General features: G+C 41.5%; 1 protein-coding gene, 1 long non-coding RNA gene and 1 pseudogene across 5 annotated transcripts in view; 1 reads left to right on the top strand and 2 right to left on the bottom strand.

Annotated features, from left to right (window-relative positions):
* Positions 1 to 11,644, top strand: part of LOC143440351 (uncharacterized) — a 32,236-nt gene extending 20,592 nt beyond the window's left edge. For 3 of the 4 annotated variants that reach the window (XR_013108089.1, XR_013108088.1, XR_013108087.1), the window contains 3 exons: positions 4,368 to 4,557; positions 8,700 to 8,867; positions 10,972 to 11,644. This is a non-coding gene — a long non-coding RNA (uncharacterized LOC143440351). Of the gene's footprint in view, positions 1 to 4,367; positions 4,558 to 5,606; positions 5,736 to 8,699; positions 8,868 to 10,971 lie in introns of all 4 variants that reach the window. The other variant, XR_013108090.1, reaches the window with a different exon arrangement.
* Positions 11,645 to 13,627: 1,983 nt separating this feature from the next.
* LOC143440238 (uncharacterized) lies at positions 13,628 to 17,470 on the bottom strand (annotated as a pseudogene).
* A 6,298-nt stretch (positions 17,471 to 23,768) lies between these two features.
* Positions 23,769 to 25,341, bottom strand: part of Adgrv1 (adhesion G protein-coupled receptor V1) — a 514,991-nt gene continuing 513,418 nt past the window's right edge. Inside the window, exon 90 of the mRNA XM_076927075.1 lies at positions 23,769 to 24,243. Within this exon, the coding sequence (XP_076783190.1) occupies positions 24,125 to 24,243 (119 nt within the window). The 3' untranslated portion in view covers positions 23,769 to 24,124. The remainder of the gene's footprint in view (positions 24,244 to 25,341) is intronic.

The following is a 25,341-nucleotide window of genomic DNA, read 5'->3' on the forward strand; positions in this document are numbered from 1 at the left end:
TTGTGTGGCAGGGGCTTTTAGTTTAGGCACTGAGTTTTCTTTCTTTCTTTCTTTCTTTCTTTCTTTCTTTCTTTCTTTTTTTTTTTTTTTTTTTTTGGTTTGGTTTGGTTTGGTTTGGTTCTGTTCTGGTTTTGTTTCAAGACAGAGTTTGTCTGTGTAGCCCTGGCTGTTTGGGAACTCACTCTGTAGACCAGGCTGGCCTTGAACTCAGAGATCCACCTGCCTCTGCTTCCCCACTGCTGGGATTAAAGGCGTGCGCCATCACTACCCAGCACTTTAATAGATAGTTATGAGCCACCATGTGGTGCTGGGCAACAAACCCATGTCCTCTGGAAGAAGTACTGTTAACCACTGAGTCATCTTTGTAGGCTTCATTGGGTTTTCTTGATGGCTCTCATTCTGTTTTACGAAATAGGGTTACCCTCAAACTCACTAGGTAGCTAAAATTGGTCTTGAACTCCTGATCCTTCTGTCTCCATCTTCCAAGTACTGACATTACAGGCATAAGCCGCCTTATTCTTCTGAACATGGAACCGACTGAATGGTCCTTGTGCCCCGTATCCTCCTGTTCAGCCTTTGTGTGGGTGCTGGAGTCCAGACTCAGATCCTCCTGTCTGAGCAGCAAGCCCTTTTGCCAATTGCACTGTCTCCTCAGTCCCTGTCTCCTTGGCTTTTTTTTTTTTTCTCGTTCTTTCTTTATGTTTCTAAAACTGAACTTCTTGTTGCTGTAAAGAGCTAACCAAGCAGGGAAGTAAACCTAAGATGAGAAACAAGACAGAATAAAAGGAGAGCTAAAAAAGCCGAGAAAGGAGTAGGCCCTGTGCACAGGGAAGTTCAGATACACAGGGACAATCACAGTAAGCAGCTGTTAGGGAGGTTAGTGCAAGTCTGTCATGTAAAGTACAGAAAGAACAGAGAACAGGGCTTGGCATTTAATAGGTAACCAATAATTTTATTTTTAATGTTATCAGACTTGAGACACAACCTGCATGCTGAGTCAGGCTCACCCACCAGGTCTCAACTAGTTAGTTACAAGAACCAAATTAACAGTGGTAACCGACCAACCAAACAAGAAAAAAAACAAAACAAAACAAAACAAAAAAAACAAAACAAAAAAAAACAACAACAACAACAAAAAAAAAAAAAAACTAGTGAACTCCTTAATCCACCTCCAGGCTCCTGAAGTAAAATAAAAGTTTAAATAGAGAGCCAAGGATACACACGTGTAAGAAATCTTGGACACGGACAAGGTGTGGTCATACCCATCACTACCCATCATTCTCTGGGTTTCTGTCGTCTGAGAAGTTGTTAGAGCTGTTCCAGGAGACAAGTTCCTCCCCTCACTTTGGTCTTTTATTTCTCTCAGCATGAGATTCTGAGGAAAAATCCCTTGTCTTTGGAATCCATGGTTTTAAGAGTCTGATTGAGAGAAATAGGGTGTCTATAGAACTCCATCACTTCTTCCAGACTGGTTAATCAATGTTCTATCAGAAGACAAAAGAGCAGAAATATAAAGACTCATTTTCAAAGCCATATTTGCATCAATATTCCTTTAGTAAAAGATAACTTCATTTTTTATTTTTATTTTTTATTTTTTTAACGAGAGACAAATTCACAATCCGAGCCTTGTGAAAGCATATTATGGAGATAATTTGATTCTTGCCCTCTGATTACTATACTTTATGTCTATGCCCCAAATGCCCCAAATACTAAAAGAGATTCAGACTGTTGCACTTCAGTGATTAGTCTGGAGTGTGTGTGTGTGTGTGTGTGTGTGTGTGTGTGTGTGTGTGTGTGTGTGAATAATTAGCCTTGGTTTGCTTTTCAATAAAAATGCTGTGAGTAATCGAATCACTTAGGACCTTTTGCAATGGAAATAATTAGAAAATAGGCAGGGACAGGACTGATCCTCCCTAAGAGTCACACCCTCAATCCCAGGGTTGTTTGATGTCAATCTGGAGCAGCTGCCATTCCAGTTCTGGATTCAGTTGGCTTAGTTTTTGGGTTGTATAAAAATACAATAACCAGAAAAAGATCACAAATGCCCGAAGAAATCATTTCAATTGTAGGTCATTTCAATTGTAGGTGATGCCTTGTCTTCAAAATTTTGTATATACATATATCTCGATCTTAGCCTCACCCAGACATAGAGAAGTGACTTCAATACTCACATGAGGGAAGAAGGAAGCTGATGCCCCCATCTTTACCTTTTACACAGTCTAACAGGGAGAATTCAGCAATTTGCTTTAAAGGACAAAGGTCAAACACCAAGCAAGAGGCCTCCATCTTGGTGAGTCCTGAGGAGACTTTCCTGATATTTTTATTTTTCCATAGAGTTACATTCTCAATCTCAAGTAGCAAAACAAACAGGTGCAAGTGACACCCAGGCCATTCTCTCTGTCAATCAAGGGAAAAAAAAACTAGCAGCTGGGAATATAGTTCCATATACCATGTTTGATCTAAATTTAATTGTGTAAGATAATGAATGCACAAACCATGTGCCAAGGGATCAAGAAACCCATATTAGGTTTTCTCAAGCCATTTCCTGAACCGCTTTGGGCTCAATATAGTTCTGTCATTATACAGGTACCATACACAGACTTCTACAGTGCCAGGTGATCATTAATAGAAAATAAATCATGGAAAAATTTCCCAAAATATCTAGTTTCATTGCTATGTTATTTCTTACATAAATTCTAAAGGATGGTATAACATGCCAACACGAAGCTCTTCCCCACCAGACCCTGATTTTATTGTCCTCAGTTGAATAGGCATTTTAAATTTTTATCCAGAATGATTCTATAATACAATGACAGAGGCCATGCCCACTTACTTATATTCTTTGCCTGTTAGCAATGTCTAACATGAATTAAAGGTCATGCAGTGGTTATTCCAGGAAAGGATGATTTGAGCAATTAGTAATAACCTTTTTTTTTTCCTAGAAAGAAAAATAAAAGCAAAAGTTTAAGGTGTGAATTTGATTTGAGTTCATATTTCACATAGACTTTTTTTTTTTTTTTTTTGCAGCATTTGTGTTGGCTTAAATAGGAATGTGTTTGCCATGGGGAGTTGCCCACTACTAGGAGGTATAGTCTTGTTGGAGGAAGTGTAGCTTTGTTGACAGAGGAACGTCACTAGGAGCTAGTATTGAGAACTCAGCTGCTCAAGTTAGGCCCAACATGTCTCATTCTTTTCCTGCTGCCCGCAGATAGATGTAGAGTCCTCGGCCCCTTCTCTAGCACCATGTCTGCCTGCATGCTGCCAAGCTTCCACTGAAACTGTAAGCCAGCCCCAATTAAACGCTTTCCTTTGTAAGAGTTGCCTTTGTCATTGTGTCTCCTCACAGCAACAGAAACACTACGGAAGATAGCACTGTACTAGTTAAACCAACAGACAATTGTGGTGGCTCTGAAGACATATCCATGGGTTCTTTGATATTCCTCCCTTCAAGAAGGGTGGCGGCTAGTTTCCCTTCCCTTGGGTGTGGGTGGGGTTTGATGACTTAATAACCAACAGAACACAGAAGAAATTGTAGTCTATGACTTTGAAGCCACAGGAGACAGTGGAACAGATCTTCTTCTGGGGAAAACTACAAACCCGAGGACAATGAGGAAGGCGCTGTGGAGCAGCCTGGGCTGTGATGGACCAAGGTTTCCTGGTGACAGATCTAGTTGAGCCATCTTAGGAGAGGATCCTGGGTCATCAGGTGGCTCTCCTAAGGTTGGACCGTGACCACTTCTCTCTAAGCTAAGCTGCCCTCAAATCCCCAAGCTTGGGGAATTGTGTGAGATAATTAGTGTTTGTGGCTTTAAGTTGATAAAATTTAGTGGAATTTGTTATGCAATAACAAATAGACAACAAATATAGTTATCCAAGATCCCTGACATCAACAGATATTTTTCTAATTGAACCCAGAACATTATGGACATTAGGCAATCTCTAGTCTCCTCTGTGATCCCCTCCCTCATTTTGCTTATTTTCATCATTTGAAACAAGGTCTCATTAAATTGTTCAATTCAGATTCATACTTCCTTCCTATGACTGGCTTTGAACCTGTGATCCTCTTGTCTCAGCTTCTCCAGTAGTTGTTGAGTAGAGGCCTATGTCACCAGGTCTGGCATTGGTCTCCACAAATCCACAGTGTATTTGGAAAGCTAGCTTCATGTGCACACAAACACCAGTCTAGCTCTGAGAGTTGCTATCAGATAAACAGGACTATCAGATAAACAGGACTGCTATGCCGTGGGATTCCTTGGGGTGACGCCCATATCACAGCACTTGTGAAATCAGTGTTAAAGTCCTCTGAACTGAGCCATGAAGCAGGGAAGTTCACATATTTGGAATATACAAAATACTTTCCCCCTCAGGGTAGCCCTGTGACAGATTTTGACGGGTAGAAGGAGGGCGAAGACGTCAGTGCTGATGCCTGCTCAAGTGTCTTCCTCCCAGTTGTGGTGTTTCTATGGAAGCCTACCCTGGAGCTCACACTAGAACCTGGACCTGCAGTGGAGCATGGAGACTGTGTGACGTCATCAAAGCACGCTCCTGATCAGTCGGGTCAGTCATGTCATAGCTCTCTCTGTTTGACTTTCCTGTGAATATATTTCTTGCCACTTTTTAAGGCTATATTTTTTGTTTTCCTTCATTTGCTCCAGAGATTTTTTTTGCACCTTAGATTTTCATCTGTGTGAAGTGACCCAGTGCTGTAGAAATTGATTGGATTAGAGGCTAAAAGCCGATCCAAATAAAAAATGTAACAATAGGAAATCAGCTTTTTTTTTTTTTTTTTTTTTTTAATAGAATTGAGATTTAGTTGGTGCTATAGTTTGGAACTGGAAAATTCCCTAAAAAATCTGTGCACAAAAAGAATTGTCCCTAGGTAGAGCCCTTAGGAAATGGGCCTACTATGTGATCTTTTGGTCTTTGGGCTTCCAGGTGGGGTGGCCATTTTGCCCTGACACATACTTCCCAAACCTGCTATTTGGAGTTTTCACCAGATATGTACAAGTGATGTATTCACCCACTTTCGAACTGAACCCTCTCAACTGTAAGCCAGCAGAAGCTTCACTCGTCAGAAGATAATTACCTCAGATATTTTGTTGTAGTGATAGAAAGCTGACTATGGTTAAAAGTATATCTTTTTTATGACCAAAAATATGTCATTATGATATAACTTAAAAGTTTTGAGTTTATTATTAAATTGATCTGAAATTTACCTATTGGATACAATAATAATGATGGCAAAACATGGATTCCTTTTCAACTTAAATGATGTTCTTTTTCCTAAATTGAATAATTTTCCCAGGAAATGGCACAAGTGAAGGCGGTTACACACAACATCTGTGTAGCTTATGTCTTTGGTCATTTGTGTAAAATGTTGTCTTATTACTCACACAGGATTCTTTTTAACCTTTGGAAAAGAATAATCAACAATTTCCTGTAAGTTAAGAAGCCAGAGGAAAATTTTACTGTGGTCTAAATGATTTCTTCAGTTTTAACTACGACACCTACTGGTTCCAATCCAGCCAGAAAAATGTGATCCAGTATAAAGCTTTAACTTAATTTTTACTTAAAAACATTTTAATGATAGCATTTGTGTTATTTAGATCAAAGGGACGAACTATTCCTATAAAGATACAAATAGTTTTGGAAGTATGGCTCAGTGGTGGAGTGCCTGGCCAGCATGTATGAGGTGGAATCCATCCCAGCAAAAAGAATGAAACAGAGCTTTGAAGGTGAATACCTTGATCCCAGCTATGTGGTACAAGGGATAGGAAATTCTCATGTTCGATGCCAGCCTAGGCAATTACAAACCCTGTCTTAAAAGTTTAAAAACACTTATAAAACGACCAGGGGAGGGAATGGGAATGGACAGAGAGCTTGGTGGATAAGTACTTGCTGTATACACAAGGCAACCTAAGTGCAGAGCCCAGCAGCATCAGAAAAGCTGGCATTGCAGGTTCATTGCAGGTCACATGAACCTGCAATGCCAGTGCCAAGGGATGGCAGTGGAGGCACAAAGACAGAAGGATCACTAGGGCTGGCCAGCCAGTAAGCCTAGTGGGGTGGGGGAGAAAGCTATGTTCAACGGGAGACCCCATTGTAAAGGAATAAGAAGAGAGTGACTGAAAAGAGCAAGTGCTGTCCTCTTCCAGCTTCTGCCATATATGCACTTACGGACACGCAGGTTTCTAACAGACACAGACTTTAAAAAGATGGGGATGAGGATAGAGCTCAACTGTACAGTGCTTGCCTTGGGGTCCATTTTCAACAAGGCGTGCAGGGTATAGGATAGAAAGAGTGGGATGAACCTCTGGGTGAGCTTTTTGATAAACCCAAAGCTAAGGATGGAGCCTCTGATAGAGTAGGTGCCTTTCATGAATAAAGATGTAGCAGAATGAAGATGCTACAGTACTGCAGAAAAGAATGAAGAGAAGAAAAGGAGGAGGAGGCAGCACAGGCACAGACACAGGAACAAGCAGCAGACTGAAATGCTTGCAAACCTACCATGTGCTCCCTGATCGTAGTGAGTTCTTATTCTAATGAGTCATGTAAGAAAAACTTACTTCCTTGTATATGACCATTGGGCTGGATCTAAGCAGTACAGGAAACCCAGCAACTCTTCTGTTGTCTCCCAAGAGACAACTGTGCTGTGGACAGTCCTGAGTTCCAGGAGAGCAGAGACTCCTTTCAACACTGACTCTCTGTTCTTTTGTTTCACATCCAGTGAGATCCAGCATAAGAACTTATTTCCATAGAGCTTTTCTGACTTTTCATTCTTTATCCAATTTTTGAAAATTTTATACATAAAAAAAAATATCGTAATTATATCCATCCTTAGTTCCCCTTCCCGCTACTTCTGAACCCCTTGTTTTCGACTAACTAGTTTTCCTCCGACTTCATTTCTCTTTCTCCTTTGGGCTCACTGAGTTTGATTGGGTTTTCCTGGATGATGACTATCATCAGGATCTAGAATCTAGTCCTAAGGGACTGGTTCTTAGAGCATACGTGTCTTATCAGCAGCTCCACCACTGAAGAGAATTGCGTGTCACCCTCAGTAATGGTTACTGTCAGTAGCTCCCCAGGAAGGGTGGGGCCTCATGGGTACCTCCTCCATTGGTGATGGATTACTGAAAGGTCCTTCTGTGTGTAGACCTTGTGCAGGTACCCATAGCTGCTGTTTGTTCACGGTTAACTTCTTTTTTTGCCCTTACCTCAGGTCCGAGAGTTGTAAGGTTTCATATTTTTCTTCTTTAACAACTCTAAGCTGCACAGTTAGACTGCCTGTCATAGTACAGTACAGGGCATTTATACTTTCATCTCAGGAAACTGCGAAGAATTTTAACTCTGATTCACTTGAAAAAATTATTGCATTTGTAAAGGTGGCATGTTGTGGATAGCCTTGTATTTTGATAGTAATTCCCCTTTCCTATGAAGGACTGCAGAGGAGGTGTGAGTCATTACACAGGTGATTTCTAGTGAACCTTCTGCCCATCTTAATTTGTAAAAGAAAGGCTGGAGCCAGTGATTGGGCAGAGGAAAAAGAGGTGGAGAAATAAAGGCTGGGCTGAGAGAAGAGAGAGAGGGGGGTGACTGGAGGAAGACAATGGAGGAGGAAGACTGGGGAGAGAAGAGAGAGGACAATTGGAGAGAAGAGAGGAGAGAGCAGGGAAGAGGATGACTGGGAAGCAGGAGGTAGAAGGACAGACACAGGGTCTGGAAAATCCTCAAGTTATAAGGGTCTCATAGCTGGGGAACAGAGTAGTGTAGGGGTATCTGCCCAATCTCTGCTTACAGAATATATACATAATTACTGAGTTGTGTTTTTATTAACTGATCCTATTCAGGTTGGAGATTTAAATATCTCCCGCTACAGTGGCATATGCCTTTATTCCCAGTGCTTGAAGGGAGGGCAGAGGCAAAGCAGATCTCTCTGTTAGTTTGAGGCCAGTCTGGTCTACAGATCTAGTTGTTGGACAGCCAGGGCTACATAGAGAAACTCTGTCTCAAAAACCAAAACACACACACACACACAAGAAAGAAAATTAGTTTTTAATAAACTTCTACAAGTTTCTTTATTGTACTTCTAGAAGTTTTTGTTTTATTGTAGCAATTGTATTGTGTCTAACAGTTGATGAATGAATAGTTTTGTTTGCTTACTTTTTGAGACAGTGAATGGTTGGCTGGTTTGTTGTTGTTTATTTGTTTGTCTGTTTTCAGAACAGGGTCTCACTAGTATTCCTCAAACTCACAGAGATCTGGTTGTTTCCGTCTCCCGAGTGCTAGAATTAGAGATCGCACCACCACACCTGCCCTGTGAGTGGTTTTAGATGTTGGACAGTCATCAGTTTGTTGGCCTTATTTCCTGCTCAGTTTTTTCTTTCTTACAAAGATTGGAGAGATTAACACCCAAGGTTGTTAGCATTTATGTTAGTTAATTTTGTATTGCTGTGACCTCAGCACCTGACAAAGAATTTACATGAGGAAAGATTTATTTTGGCTTACAGTTTCAGAAGATTCAAGTCCTTCATGGTCAGAAAACATAGCAGAGTTCATGATTATGGGCAGACAAAGAAAAAGCTCCTTACAGCACAGCAGAGGAAGGAGAACAGAACCAGGCTAGTAATCTTCAAAGGACCATCTCCATAGTAACCTACATCTATCATCCATCTCCATAGTAACCCATATCTATTCTCCAGGCCCCACAGATACCTAAACTGGCATACCAGCTTGGGAGACAAAACCATAATCCTTTGGGAGAAATTTCAAAGTTAAACCATAACAACTTCAGAGGTTGTGATGGCACATCTTGGTTGTCAACTTAATGCATCTGAGAAGGAACTTGCCTCCATCAGATTCACCTATGGGTATGTATGTCCTCAGGAGATTTTCTTGATTTCTAATTAATGGAGGAAGGTCTCCTCCATCATGGGCAGTGCCATCCCTGGGCAAGGCAGGCACCCATGATAACCACGATAGCTGAACACAGGCCTAGGAACAAGCCAGTGTGCAATATCACCTGTGTACTGGTTAGGTTTTTTTTTTCCCCCAACTTGGTACAAGCTACGCTCATCTGAGAGTACCTCATCAAGGCAAGCATATAGGGCATTTTCTTACTAGCGATTGATGTGGAAGGGCCCAGTCCATTGTTGCTGTGTCACCCCAAGACTGGTGGTCCTAGGTGCTATAAAAACTAACTGGACAAGCCACGAGGAACATGCTGGTGAGCAGTGTTCCTCCATGGCTTCTGCATCAATTCCTACCTCCAGGTTCCTGCCCTGAGTGCCTTCAGTGGCGACTATTACTTCAAAATTTAAGATGATACAAACCCTTTCCTCCCCAGGATGTTTTTAGCCATGGTGTTTTTTTCACAGCAGTAGAGTCCCCAGCTAAGACAACCTTAAACTGAACACACCATTTCCTCTACCAAGTTGCTGTGTGTTTTATCCCAGCCACACAGAAGCAAACGAGCACAGAGGTATTTGATTTCCACCTGGAACAGAGTAGTGAAAAGGAATAAGGGGGTGATACACCATGATATTGAGAACGGCTCAGGGAGAGCTCAAACGATGCCGGAGAGGCAAGGCAGAGACCGCAACATGGCCGTGTTGCTAAAAACGTAAGTGCATCAAAAACATGCACTGGACGTAGGTGCTCACCAAGTGCAGTGCAACTGTGGAAGAAGGGTGAGAGGATGGCTTATGTAGAGATTGTTGGGGGTCCATCTACATGGCATATAGCTCAATACGTTTCCTAGTTCCTCTAGCATACAGAAGATGCCATGTGGCTGAGTAGCTAGCCAGTGGACTATTCTGTCCACAGAGTGCTGCATTACAGTTTCCATCCATTCATTCTTTCTCAGTCCACTTGTAAGTACTGAAGGCTTCTGAGGACCTCAGAGGTGAAGCTGCAACCGAATGAGAGGAGCCAGTGCTGCAAGAGAAAGGGACCGTGTGAAGCCACCAAAGTTGAGTGTTAGTTACCAAAGCTTCCAGCACTAGTTGTCTTAAATAATGTACTCTCCCTTTTAGTGCGCTGTTTTCTTCACATTATTATAACAAGAAAATAGAGGATTGCAGAAAAGAACAATATTACCCAAGAAGAGGGTGCTGGTGGGCAGATGAGACAAGACAGATACCCTGGGTCTGGAGGGCCTCATGAGTTGGGACACATTATGTAGGTCTGCTGATCTAATTTTAGCACTGATCTAGACGACTCTAAATGTGCCTTGATTGGCATAAACGTAGGCTGACTTACTATTAGGCTGACTTACTAGTGACGTGGAGGAACACTAAAACATGTCATTATCTATTTTACACATATAAAGAGGTACAGTAATTTTTTAGGAAAGGCTCAAAAGAGAAAAAAAATAGGTTCCAGGTTCTAATATAAATTGACAAATATACATTGTCTAAAGGCTTTTCAAATGCTAATGCACACGGCAGGGAGAAACAGCAGAGGCTTGGCACCCTGAGCCTGAGGGTAGGAAAGTTGATGTGATGGGCACCATACCTGGAGAATGCTGGGACTGTATGTGATTAAACATGGGCCATGCTGGCCTGCAGCTCGGAGAATTAGCGGTAGGAAACTGCCTCAGCCTTTTAGCAATTAAATATAGTGATGCAGGTGTCAATTTCTATTAAACAAGAGAAACATTTAGCAGTAGATTTGAACAGTTATCTGAAATTACGGAATCATTAAAGGGAAAAACGTTAAGTTACAGTTTGCTTTGAAATACAGCATAGTTTTTCTCCCTGAGATGTGCAGTGAATCCCTACTTCTGAGTAATCTTCTAAATGTCCCCTCTTCCACAAGTGATCCCCTTTCACTGTCACATGCAAGCGCTCTTTTGAATACACCAACATCTTTACATTCACCTTAGAGGAAGCGCACCCTTTGCTTCTCATGGTTAGTGCCGGGCATTCTCTTGGGTGTAACCATTTCCCTTTCTTTCCTCCTTTGCTGTAACAGTCACACTGGTCCTTGAGAAGCTGGTCGAAGTTCACCATGGAGGGCTGGCTCATTGGCTGCAGCACCTCAGCTTGGTGGTGCAGACTCAGCACTCAGATCCTGCTCACCTCCTCAGCATGGACGGATACCACTAGGATGCCCCTGGCACCAAGAACCAGGAGCCCAAAGTTCTCAGGCTAAAATCTCACCAGCAATATCTGTAAGGCTAGAAGGTGATTGGCCTAAAGAACAGATTCCTTAAGCACCATTTGGCTTCAATCCATGGCTCAAAACATCTCCAGGAACCGTGTTATATTTTAGTTGTTCATGTTTGTTGCTTTTTTTTTTTATTTCAAAGATAACACAAATCTTTTGTAGAGAACTTGCAAAACACAGAGAAGCCAAAGAATTGGAACGTCTCCATTCTTACACCATTACTTGTTACATACGTATGTGCTTTCGTAAGTGTAAAGTCAGTCGTGAAATCACTCATTCGTTATACATACAGAGCAAATACAGAAAAACTGTAACATATATTTACAGTATAAATATGTAAATGTATGTCATATATTTATGTAACTATAACTTAAATGTTTATACTGTGTGGAAGCATTTATATTTGTGTTTATTTCATTATACATTTTTTTTTTGTAGCTGCAAACCTTGGGTTGTATTACAGACAGTTTCATACTTTAATTGGAAAATTAAAAAATTTTAATTAGAAATTTTTATTCTTTGTATGTGTCTGTGTGGAGGGTGTGTGCATGTGAGTTCAGGTAGTAGACTGTTGTGAGCTACTGAGTATGGATGCTTGCAATGGAACGTGGGTTCCCTACAAGGTCAGTATGAGTTGTTATGTGATCCTGACTATGGAACCATCCAAACTGGCACGATTTTAAAAGACTTCTAAAAATATTCTCTTTCAAATCTCTTCATTAAAATTCTGTTCCAAAATTAATATTTTCCAAAATACACAGGAGGGAGAGAGAGAGAGAGAGAGAGAGAGAGAGAGAGAGAGAGAGAGAGAATAACCTGTTTATTTTACCACTATAGCTTCTGTTTAAGTGTTTCCTTCTCTGTAAAGAAAGCTTCAGAGTTATGAGGGAGCATTGTACACACTATGGAATTAGCATAATAGAAGGATGATATTTACCCTTATGCCTCTCTGCATGCCACCAGACACCAAAGTAGAAGCCATGCTTTTAAAACTCGATCTGGATTAGCAATGCATTTCTTAATTTTGGGATTTTTTTTTTTTTTAATTTTTTTTATGATGAATCAGCTATTGCCTCAGGTGACTTACTGGTGTCTCTGCCTCTCCTGCAATGAAATGATAATTATAAGAATCTTTAATGGTTTCCTATTTCTCTAGAAACGTTGGCACCTTCCAAATCTCCATGTTAGGAATGCCACATAGGTCACTAGTAAGCATGTGATGACATGCTGAGCTAAATTTTCACTCATGCTGCAGGCTTTAGATCTAAGAAGGAGAGTCACTATTCTCCATTCCAGGAGCCATACAAAGCCTTGGGCTCTACATGTAGTACAGTGGCACCAAAAGACAAGCTGACCAAGAATACGGAATGTGTTCTATTGCCATTAATATTTGTCAGCTCTGAAAGTGTGTTATTCAGCAAGCGTGCCTGGGAGGAGCACGGGCAGTAGGCACAAAACACTGAAGGTAAAAGGCTTGACGTCTTCAGAGATTTCTCAATTGTGCTTGAGGTTTGGTTAAGTCCACTCAGAATCATGTGATGGTTGTTCTCTAAGCCTACGAAACCTGGTGAAATAGTATAATTTCTGCAAAATGACATCTTAATGTTCCAAATGGATGCCACTGTATTCTAAAGATAGTTTTTAAGCAAAGTACAAAAACTCACTAAACTTTGGTTAGAACCATACGCTCACACTGTGGTGCTCAGAAAGCAAGAAAAGGATACAATATGCAGTGTGCACTTGGTTACCAGAAAATTTGAACTTGTACATAGATACTCATGACCTTCTAAGGTTAGTGGCATTTAGAAGTAGTAGGTGCAGGCAAAGGAGTTTTCTAGAATAATCACTCAGAGTTAGACCTCTTCATAAAATCTTTCAATGAACTTGGTAAATCCTGTTCTACTGCAAGTATTCCAGTCACTTGGTAACTATTTCATGTTCCAATTTTGACACCTTTTAAAACTTTTTGTGTCTATGCTTCTTGTCCCCCCCAACCTAAATATTTATAGTATTGAAGAAGTCCCATTTTATTTATTTATTTTGATTATATTACCTTTCTCCCAAAATTAATTCACTTTACATCCTGATTGCAGCCTCCCTACTCTTCCCAGTCCCCCCTCACATGGCCCCTGTACCTCTTCCTCTTCACCTCTGAGAAAGAGGACATCCCTCCTAGGGAAGGAGCAGGGTCCACAGGCAGGGGACAGAGTCAAACTGCACATCTGCTTCGTATGTGCTGGGGGCTAGCTCCAGCCCTTGTATGCTCTTTGATTGGTGGTTCAGTCTCTGAGAGCCCCGAAGGGTCCATGTTAGTTCACTTTGTTGGTCTTCTTATGGAGTCCCTATCCCCTTTGGCTTCCTCAACCTTTCCCCGAACTTTTCCACAGGACTTCCTGAGCTCTGTCTAAAGTTTAACTGTGGGTCTCTGCATCTGTTTAGGTCAGCTGCTGGGTGGAGCATCTCAGAGGACAGTTATGACTGTGAATGCAGGCTAACAGATAGAAACATAGCCTGAGGCTCTAAGGTAGTCGGAGGAGGAAGGCAGGCCAGAAATGTGTCCCTCACCCCCAAAAGTTGGCAGGGGTTGCTACTGCATTGATTTATGTCCATCTCAGACAGGGCACCTGTGTATCCAGACCAGCAGTGACAAACATAGCTGTCAACAGTCTTCACATGTTGTGGCATGTGAAACCTTATCATTATGACAAGGCTTTGACCAGCAATGAGGCATGAAGGTTTCACAGTGTGTCCCTGTGAATCCACTTCCCATGCAGACACAGTGTTTTTTTTTTTCCATCCATATATAGACCTCCATGGAGACATGGCAGACTGGCACATTCATCAACGTTGAGTTTACAGTGGTCTTCAAGGAATTCAGGTGCACAGTCACAGAAGTAAGGCCCAAGAGCACCCTGACCCTTGGCACCACATAGACATGCCAGGGATCCATATTCATCAATTCCCAAGTCACAGTTCATACCACAATACTCTCGAGGATGGACACACATGTATCTGCCTATCACATTGAGGGACACAGCCTCATTCATGCAGGGATCAGAAACACATTCATCAATTTCTGAGTCACAATGCCTGCCCGAGTCACACAGAAGCAGGAGTACCCATTGACTCCATCCTGGAACCCAGCCCCATTGTGGTAAAGGCTGGAAGCACACCTGTTGTGATCTGTCTCATAGAACTTTCCAGCATATCCTGCAGGGCAGATACAGATGGGGTGCTCAGAGTCTTTATGGCAGGTGCCTCCATGTTGGGTAGGCATTCCCTCAATAGGAATTACTGGTGGTTTCTTAGGTCAGCTCTCTGTACGCAGAAGAACATTGATTGGCACAGGAAGCTCCTTTCTCCAGGGTTATTCACACAAGTGACAATTCCTTGGCAGGGACTGAAGAAGCAACTTTGTCTAGATTATTGGCTAATATCTAATCAGCAATTGTGTCTTGTGGAAAACCCTTGCTCATAGAATTCTTTTGGCAAGAATTTAAGAGATACCTGGTATTGTTTGTATTGCAAAATAAATCCTGGCTTCTCAAGTCACTGTAGGACTAGGTACATCCTCTCCCACTGAGGCCCATCAAGACAGCAGGATCCACAGGCAGGCAACAGAGAGATTTGTTCAAATCTTTCGCTTTTCCTCTCTCCTTCCCTCTCTCCATCTTCCCTTTCTCCCCTTCCCTCTCTTTCCCTCTTCTTCTCTTCCCCATTCTTCTTAAGACGGGCTTATGCTGTAGTACAGGCTGGCCCCAGAACTTAAAATAATCTTCCGGATCTAGCCTTCTGGGTTTCAGTATCTCATGTGGGAGCTACCATGCCTGCTTCTCAGCTCCTGCTGTCCTTGCACATGCCTCTAACTCTTCACAATAAAATTTCCACCGAATAAGACTTAATCTTTTGTGGATATTAGATATATAAATATCTGTTTTACAATCTACATCTTTCTGTAGTTGTAGAGTTCATGACTGGGCATATTTATTTGTATAAGCTCCTTTGTTTTATATCCAGGGGAGTAATTTCCTCCATAGGACTTCCTAATTATAAGCAGCAGGCATTGCCTACTGGTCTGAATTTCAAAGGAAACTGAATGGTTGTTTGACCATTAATCCCTAGCAACTTTTTTTTTTAAAATTTTATTTTAAGATAGAATCCTTGGCTGTCCTCCAACTCACTATGTAGACAATTCACTATGTTGAATTTCTGATTCTCCTGTCTCCACCTCTCGTGTACCATGGTGACTGGGGATACATTGCTGAGAATCAAACCCAGGGCTTTCTTCATGCTGAGTAAACACTCTACCGACTGAGCTATATTCCTAGTGCACTACTTATTATTTTTGAGAGAGGTAAGAGAGGACAAGGGAAATGGAGGAAGGAACAAGAGGGGTAGTGGGAAAGAGAGAGAAAATGAGGATGAGGTGGAAGGGGAGCGATTATGAGAATGAATGAATATTCCCCCTTCCCCTTTCTCTCCCTGCCCTCCTGTAGCCTGGGAATCAGTATGTAAAGCCCACAGCTATGGCTCTGCTGTCTTGCCTGTCTGCTCTCCTCCCAGATGATCATGGACTCATCCTCTGAAACTATAAGCAAACCCCCAATCAAATGCTTACTTCTGTAAGCTGCTTTGGGCATGGTGTCTCTTCACCGCAGTAGAATAGTAACTGAGACAGTAGTCTATGGTGTGCACATGAGTAAACACCAACCCCACAACTAGACAGTGATCAGTTGGTGATTTAGGCTGTGGAAAACTGTTATTTCTTTCTCCTAATATCCAGACAGATGTACTTTACCTTAGTAGAATGGAGCTTATAATATAATTAGTATTTATAATGTAAAGAATTGCAAGAGGCCTTTGCTTTGGACTGAATCCTTCACCTGAGACCAATAAGACCAACCCCAATTACAGTGAACCAGAACATTCCGAAACAAGCCAGGTTTCTGAAAGTACTGGAGATTTACAGCTGTCCATCAAAAGGGCCTTGCAACATGTCCTGACCCCACGAGGACCTCTCTCCTGTTTTGACCTTTCAAGGGCAGAACTTGGGGTAACTCCTGTTCAGGAATTGCTTTTGTCAATCATGTCCTTTCCTCCTTCCTGCTCAAGCCACCTACAAAGACTGAGGTCTTGTCAAGCTAACAGAGCTTCCTCTGTTCTGTAGACAGGAAGGTGCTTCATTCAGGATTATTAATCCTTATATTTGTTGAAAATAATTCAAACAAGTATCTGAACTTTCCACGCAATATGAACGATATTTATAAATCTATGATTTGAAGAGTGGAGGGATGGCTTGCTGCTCTTGCAGAGAACCAGTGTTTGGTGCCTAACACTCATTTCGAGTTGCTTAGTACTGCCTGTAACTCCAGCTCCAAGGGATGCCAGACACCCTCTGGTATTCACCAGCACACACACAGGCACAAGCACAGGAGCACATACATTCGCATATATAAAACCAAATCTTAAAAGCGGTATGCGTTTTCAAAAATCTTCATCAAAATAATATATGAAAAAGAGCAAATGCGGAAAGAGTGAGTGGCCAATGAGAAGCAGACCCAATGTTCTGCCTTTTGCTTTTTCCAATATGAACAGTCTTTTAATGGAAGTGTCTGAGGATTAAAAGTACTGACAAATTGGAAAGAGGAATAAGGGGCTGGTGTTGGTGGCTCCACTCATGTTTCTGCAGAGGACCTGAGGTTGGTTCCCAGCATCCAAATGGTGGCTAAAAAGCAGTCTGTAATTCCAGTTCCAGGATCTAAAGCCTGCTCCTGGCCCACATGTGTTGCATGCACATGGCACACACAAATACAAATGTAGGCAAAATACCCATGAGCATAAGATTAAATGAATAAGCCAATCTTTTTTTTTTTTTAAAAGAGAAACAACAAAAGATGAATGTTTATTTAAATCAACCTTTACTTCAAATAGCCAACAAGCTACAGAGTCGGCAGCAGTCTATTGTGTTAGAATTTTATTTATTTATTTTCTTTTTCTGAATTTAAAATAACTTTTAGAAAATTAGGTGCTTTTCCAAATAATTGTTCTTTGCCAGAAGGAAGGGTCTACTTCCCTGTTTAGTCTTTATCTTAGAGACTGGCAAGAAATCATGATTTCTGGATCGTAACATTTTAGGTTGTTTTGAAGGATTGAATGCAGCTGGGTGTGGGAAGGTCTTGATGAAAGCCAACAGTTCGCTCTTAGCACTGCGACAGAGCATGGCATGATCATGAACATGAGAGTCCCCAGCTACCCCATGAGTCTGGCGCTCTAAGTCTGGATTCACTGTGATTAAACCTGGCATGTTATCTAGTGTCGCGTGTGATGTTGGGTACAGGCAGCATGGATCATCCGTGTTAGGACAAATGCACACCACTGGAGCCCCTCACTGTGTGACATGATAAATAGGAAGGAGTGTGTGTGTCTCTGTGTGTGCACGTGTGTGTGTGTGTGTGTGTGTGTGTGTGTGAATGTGTGTGTGTGTGCGTGTGTGTCTGTGTGTGTGCACGTGTGTGTGTGCATGTGTGTGTGTCTGTGTGTGTGTGTGTGTGTGTGTGTGTGCATGTGTGTGTGTGTGCGTGTGTGTCTGTGTGTGTGCACGTGTGTGTGTGCATGTGTGTGTGTCTGTGTGTGTCTGTGTGTGTCTGTGTGTGTGCATGTGTGTGTGTGTGCGTGTGTGTCTGTGTGTGTGTGTCTGTGTGTGTGCATGTGTGTGTGTGCATGTGTGTGTGTGCGTGTGTGTGTCTGTGTGTGCACGTGTGTGTGCATGTGTGTGTGCACGTGTGTGTGTGCATGTGTGTGTGTCTGTGTGTGTCTGTGTGTGTGTGTCTGTGTGTGTGCATGTGTGTGTGCATGTGTGTGTCTGTGTGTGTGCATGTGTGTGCGTGTGTGTGTGTCTGTGTGTGTGCACGTGTGTGTGTGCATGTGTGTGTGCACGTGTGTGTGTGCATGTGTGTGTCTGTGTCTGTCTGTGTGTGCATGTGTGTGCGTGTGTGCATGTGTGTGTGTCTGTGTGTGTCTGTCTGTGTGTGCATGTGTGTGTGTGTGCGTGTGTGTCTGTGTGTGTGTGTCTGTGTGTGTGTGTGTCTGTGTGTGTGCATGTGTGTGTGTGCATGTGTGTGTGTCTGTGTGTGTCTCTGTGTGTGTGCATGTGTGTGTGCATGTGTGTGTGTCTGTGTGTCTGTGTGTGTGTGTCTGTGTGTGTGTGTATGTGTGCGGGTGTGATGTTCCATATTGGTGACTAACAGGTTATGGAACTGTGATTAGATGTGAAGGGCAAATGACATTTGCTGTCTGTTTGTTTTCGGCGTGGTGTTCTCTCTCCAAGTGATCCTTAAGAAGTTATTTTGCTTTTAAGCCTGTGTTTGCTTTTGGTTTGTCTCCTATAGGAGCATGTGTTGGAGGCTCTTTCCTCAGTGTGGTGACATCTTTAAGAGGTGGGACCTAGTGAAAGGCAGGTAGGTCATTGGAGTGCTGCCCCAGATGGGATTAATGCTATGTCTGATTAAGAGCTCTTAAGAAGCAAGATGTTATAGAACAGCAAGCCTGGCCACCAAATGGCTTGCTGACTTCCTGTCTCATTGTGTAATCTGCCGTTCACACCCACTTCTGCCATGGTGGAATCTACCAAGCCGTACTGCCAGTGACAACTAGGAAGAGGCTAAACTGATGCAGCTCCGTCTTCTACTTTCAGAATCTGCAACTTCAAGCTAAATAAACCTCCTTGATTTACAAAATACCCCTTGGATACTTTGTTATAATAGAAACTGAACAAATTTACTAGGCCCTGTCAGCATGAATGGCATGTTTGTTATAGGTCCTTAGCAGTTTTCAAGACCCTGGGTAAGGAAAAAGCAGTGTGAAATTACAAATATAATTTAATGACTTAAAGCACAGGGTATGAAAGGAGGAATAAGTTGGGTAGCATGACGATGGCATGGCATTCACTGTCTACTTGGGACTTTAGGTGCAACGCATCTATAATAACATATAAAAGATGAATCAAAGCTTTGCTCTAGTGTGGATACTGGAGTGTACGGGCTACGCTTTGTTTCAGCAACGACTCACGGGGCACTGGTTTTGATCTTGGAAGTATGTGGAGGGCTTGGGACACCAGAAAACATAAGACATATTTTTCCATTTTTAAGGTTTTGAGAGACACAGTTGGGGTTCCATAGAGATTGGAAATAAGAAGACTTAGGATTTGCTTCTTTATGCAGTGCCGGTGCTGAGAGTAGATAGTGGACAGACGGGCTATCGGCTTTTTAAATATGTATTTTAGTGTAGAAACTAACTTATTAATACAATTTTAGGCATAAGATATATTATGGCTAATTATAAACATAAACTGAAAGTTGCTGAGGGTTATTTGTCTCCTTTACTGAGTCCTTATGCTCACTGATTCCTTGTCTCTTCCCTCAGCCCCTGAAACCACCCTCTCCATCTTTTACTGTATTGGCTATTTCATGCCTCACATAAGTGGGATCATGCAGTGTCTATCCTTTTGTGGTGTTTCAGCTCATTTATTAATGAAGTAAAAACGCAACCTCGAGAATGGAAGAATACTTGTCAACCATGTATCCATAAGGTTGATGTCCAAGGCCTGGAAGAACTCTTCAACTCAAGAGAAATAAATAGATACACAAGCTGGGAAGTGATGGTGCATGCCTTTGATCTCAGCACTCAGGAAGCAAAAGCTGGTGGATCTCTGTGAATCTGAGGCGAGCCTTGTCTACAGAGTGTGTTCCATGACAGGCAGGACTACTTAGAGAACCCTGTAGCAAAACAAAAAAAAAAAAAAAAAAAAAAAAAAAAAAAAAAAAAAAAAAAAAAAAGAAAGAAAGAAAGAAAAAGGAAAAAAGATACACAAACCGCAATAACATAATTAAAAAAGGCCTCAAACTCAAAATAGATATTTCTCTAAACGAGATATAAAACTGGACAAATTGCATATGAAAATGTTTAAAGTCACTATTTACCAATTAAGTGCAAACAAAGATGTCACCTCATGGCTGTCAGAGCAGTTATTAGGAGGAAAAGGTAAACTGAGAGCAGGGTAAGAGAAGGTAATGGGGGTGAATACAACCAGGATGCATTAAATAAATAAATAATAATTAAATAAATGTGCAAATAAATGTCTTAAAATCCACAATGTGCAGTTAGTAGATGCCGACACAATCAGAGACAACAATTTGTGGATTCTAGTAGTGAGGCTAGGCCCTTGCACTGGTAGGAATGTGATGTGTGTTCAGCTTCTACTTTTAAAAAGTCCAGGTGATCCAGCATCCTTACCTCAGGATGTATATCCATGGAGTTAAAATCAGGACCTGAAGTGGTACCCACAGTCCCACATGCATTGCAGCATGGTTTTCTGCTGTGGAGACATGGAACTGCATAGATGCGCATGATGTGCAGATAAATTATATATTCATACACAAGATGATTTCACGCTGCAAGTGGAGATGAGTTTAGTAAATTCCTGATTAAGGGAGTCGCCAAACTTGTCAATGTGATTTGAATAAGCCACAGAGCCCAGACCCCTGAGGGACAGAATATTTGCAGTTATTTATGTGTATGTGCTACCTGCTGCATGTTGCAGCTTAAGGTATCTGGGATTTTCTAAATTTTCATAAAAATAAGTTCTCTTATAAAAACTATTGTATAGAACTTCATGGGACTCAGTGAGAACAACTGAGTGTAAACAAAATCACTGCACAACTAAGTTTATCCATAAAGATTTTACTTAACCAAACTGTACCTTATTCCATTGATCAGCTAAAAATTATAAGAAATTCAAGGTAAGGAAGTGTCCTATCTTCTGTGTATGCCTGTTTTTGTTTGTTGGTTTGTGTATTTGTTTTGCTAGGGAACTTTGACAAGATGGCGTCCACGCCAAAAACAATTTAAAAAGAAGACATCAAGGGCCCTTCAGTGTACTTTGTTCCAAGTCAGGCAGTCTAGGGGAGACCTACTCTGGCAGCCAGCCGCCAGGAAAGTCAACACCTCTTTATCTGACTGAAACCTACCCTCACACAGAAGTACCCAGAAGCCTTAGTGCTCACCACAAGGACACTTTCAAGTACCGTAAACACACAGTGGAGCACCTTGGGAGCTGCATCCCTCAAGTTGTATCCCTGGTATATTTAAGCAAATGTGATCAGAACTGAAAGAAAAGAAAAATGCCACTAAGTCTTAAACCACCTTGCTAGCACACTCAAAGGAGGAGCATCTGTGCAGTTTACAGGAGGTTTAAAGCATGGTTTTCTACTGTGTAAGGATCTGTCTCACCACTCCAGGTCACATGTCCCCTCCTCTTCACTTGCATACAAATGATCACTTTTAATATTCTAAAGTACAAATTCTCAAACAACCCTTAAGATGTAGGAAGGGGTGGGTCTCAAATCTCAGCAGCGGAAGCACACTGCTCCGGAAATTCTAGCTATCTTTTGCAGAGAAAAGAAACGGAGAGAGATGGGCAACATATCTGTCTCAAAGTGATGCAGATATTTGGGAAAAGAAGTGATGGTTACTTGGAATTAAAATTACACTATGCATGTTGCCAGTGTTGCAGTGCACTTTGGACGGGTCATGAGGTGATTTCAATGCTACGATGTATTAGCATATTTTATTAAGACAATAAAAAAATATAAGAAGTACCATTACATCACACATCTCCAGGGACTGCTTTTGCAGGATGTCTCTGCCTCACAATGTTCACTTTCATCTTTGGTTTGATTTGTTCCTTCCAACAGGTGCTTGGCTCACAGGTGTCTCATTTCGGTCCATGCTGAGACATTGTAAATGGCAAAGGGTCCCTGCTGTCTGCATGTGAGGCTTATCTCTCCTGGCTTGGAACCTGGTTTCTAAAAGCGTTGTTTTTGTACTTCTAGTATATAAAAGAATCACATTCAACCATGGACAATGATGCAAAAGAATCAAGAGTATCACAATGGACTGACTCTCCCCCCTCTCCACTTCTCCTTCTCCCCTCCCCTCCCCTTCCCTCCTTTCCTCTCCTCTTCCCTCCCTCCCTCTCTCTCCATCTACACACACATCTGCATGTGCGCTTGTAGTATCAAATTGCCTTATAGTCCATTAAAGCAGAAGTCAGCAGCATTGCTGACATTCATAGTATAATCTGTAATGTTTCTTCAACCACCACTTTTTGGTTTCTTTGTTTCCCAGACAGGGTTTCTCTGTTGCCTTAGCTGTCCTAGAACATGCTTTGTAGACCAGGCTGGCCTCAAACTCAGAGTTGTGCCTGACTCTGCTTCCTGAACTCTGAGATTAAAGACATGTGCCACTACCACCAGGCCAACTACCTCCTTCATTTCATATATACATACACACATATATACCCTATCTACATTTTCGCAAATTCTGAAAGCATGGAGAAAAGTTAGAATAGTAACTGATAATTACCTTTGGAGAGAGTGTGAGTTCTAGGACTCTGAGAAAAAATGTCAGTGAGATGCCTGGTGCATGAAATGTGTCGAACTCTCCTCATCCAACACCAAGCCCAGTGAAGTCTGGTGACATCAAATGCCCATTAGTTTATAACACTCCACCTTCCTCGTTGTGGATTTAAACCCTATTTGGCAGTTGCATCCATCCGATCATGAGACAGAGAGCTGGGCAATGCTCCAGTTGAAGGATGATAAACTTGTCACTTCCAGGTTAACTTAGTTTTAATACCATATTTTCTAAAGTTCTTAAAAGGGACTGTAGTCCAACAGAGATGGTGTCTCTACTTTACATACTCTTTTGATTTTGTTGTGGAGTTTTTACCTTCCACTTATAAAAACAATGTGCTTATCAGAGTGCAATGTAAGAAGGATATGAGGAGCACTGAGAAGAAAACAAATGTCAATCATGATCAATAACACAATGCAGTTTTAATATAGCATACAACCAGCTTTGACTGTTTGACACCCAGATGGCACACTGTGGTGCTTTAATTGAAGTCATGAAGAGAGGAAAGTTTCTTAAATTTTTAATAATGTCACTCCCCCCCCCTTTGGGATGAAGGTTAGTTTTCTTAAAAAATATCTAAGAGCTCCAAAATGAAAGGTCACAGAGCACTCCTCAGAGCAACTTTGTTCTCCTTCCAGCACGTCTTCTGGAAACACAGAAAACGAAGTCATCTTGATTACAGCACTGTTATGGGAGAGATTTCCTCATCTCTCATTCCAAGACAAAGAAAGACTAAAAAAAATCACAAACTGAGAAAATTTTCTCCAAAACAAACTGTACTGTTTGAATGGGCCTCTTCTCAGTTTCGTGAGGGAGTGTGGTAGAGTTATTTTTAACTGAGGACAGAACATTCATTTTGGAAAGTGTTCAGAACCTTAAGTTTGTTGAGAGCAGAAATCTATCTTGCTGTGAAAAAGACCATCGCAACCTCAGGGCCCCACTCTCAGGTGCAGCATCACTCCCAGGCCAGACAGAGCTTTCAGGACTCAAAATCATCAGATGGAGAGAAGTGTGGACGTTGGAGCCCTTCAACCACTTCTGGGGGAGTCAGGTGCCTGACATCTAGATACAAACTGTCTTTTTGTCCACACACATATTTATTCATAAGTAATGAGGCTGGATGATACCACTTGGATTCTAATCCTTTTATTGATGATTATTTTCATTAAACAGTGTTAGTCAAGTTCATATGATTAAAAAAATGACTAATATATAAATTATATACTAAAATACTAATATTTTTGGAGGATGTGCATCCTTGTAACTTGTAACAGGAATGATCAGATCTTTTATTATAACAGTCTTTTTTAAGCTGCACAAACACTAAGCAATGTATATTCCAGACATAACAATCACTTCTGTGTTACTCACTCAGTATGATATGCAGGCCACTACTACATGACTGTCAGTGCCTACAGAGTTTAGTATAAAAGCCAAGCAATGAGGAGACGTGTCCTTTTTCTACTGGATAGTGTTAATTGGGCTTTCAGAGGTGGGTGTCAGCGATGGGTATTCTTCTGAGCTCCACAATCTGGGAGTCAGTCAAGGTGCCTCCCTCCTGGCTTCCTTGACCAGATTCATTGTCACTGACACTGAGACCAGCACCTGGAATCAGAAAGAATAAACACGTAAACCCAGGCTATTAGTGTAATAAATTCTTAATGATCAAGTTATATTAAACTAAAACATCTTATTTCTAAATTAGTAAGAGTCCAGGCTATTATTTGGAATAAACAACAAATAACAAAATTATGGAATATTTTAAATTGACACAACTTTGTAGCTTTTAAAAGTAGAAGTTGATTTCTTTCTTTTTGTTGTTGTTGGGTTTTTTTTTGTTATTGTTGTTGTTTTGTTTTTTGTTTGTTTTTCCTGAGATAGGGTTTCTCTGTATAACAGAGCCCTTGCTACCCTGGACTCTCTTTGTAGACTAGGCTGACTTCGAACCCACAAAGCCTGCCTCTGCTTCCTAAATATTAGGATTAAAGGCATGGGTCACCATGCCCAGTGTAGAAATCGATTTCTGGAGATAGAACTTCTGGTTGCTCATGTTTTTGTTTTGTTCTGAAACAGTGTCTCATTCTGTAGCCCAGGCTGGCCTTAAATTCACAGCAACCCTCTTGCCTCAGGCTGAGATTACAAGAGTGAGCCACCACACTTGGCTTTCTCTAGCTCTTTTCCTTGTTGTCATGTGATGGACAGGTAAAATTTATAATAGAGAATATGATTTCTCAGCTAAGGGCTTACCAAAATAGAGAGTCAGGCAAGCTCATAGACATTTTCATCAATGGGGTAGAAAACATAACCACCAACCAACCCTTTGAATTCTACTGAGTCCTCTCACCCCATGGGGGGTATGGTCAATGTTGCTCCTTAGTCTGACAAAAAAGGTAGACTTGTAGGGAGGAGGTCATGTGATGTACCTCTCAGTGCTCCAAGACAACTGGGGCTGCAGACTGACTCCAAAACAAAGGCATGTATATAACATAGTGCCAAAACATTCTCGTTGGAAACCCAGGAAGCTAGCTGCATACAACACCTCCAACTTCTGTTTTAAAGTTTTTTTTCCTAGTACTACCTTTTCTTCAACAGTACAAAATAATTTAAAACTATACTAGGCCAATACTTGTTTTTTTTTTTCTTCAGTATGTGGGGACTATATTAACTCTTGCTTATTTTCCTTTTCTACATACACATGCACGC

This window comes from Arvicanthis niloticus, chromosome 29 (assembly GCF_011762505.2).
Source record: "Arvicanthis niloticus isolate mArvNil1 chromosome 29, mArvNil1.pat.X, whole genome shotgun sequence".
Taxonomy (NCBI): Eukaryota; Metazoa; Chordata; class Mammalia; order Rodentia; family Muridae; genus Arvicanthis; species Arvicanthis niloticus.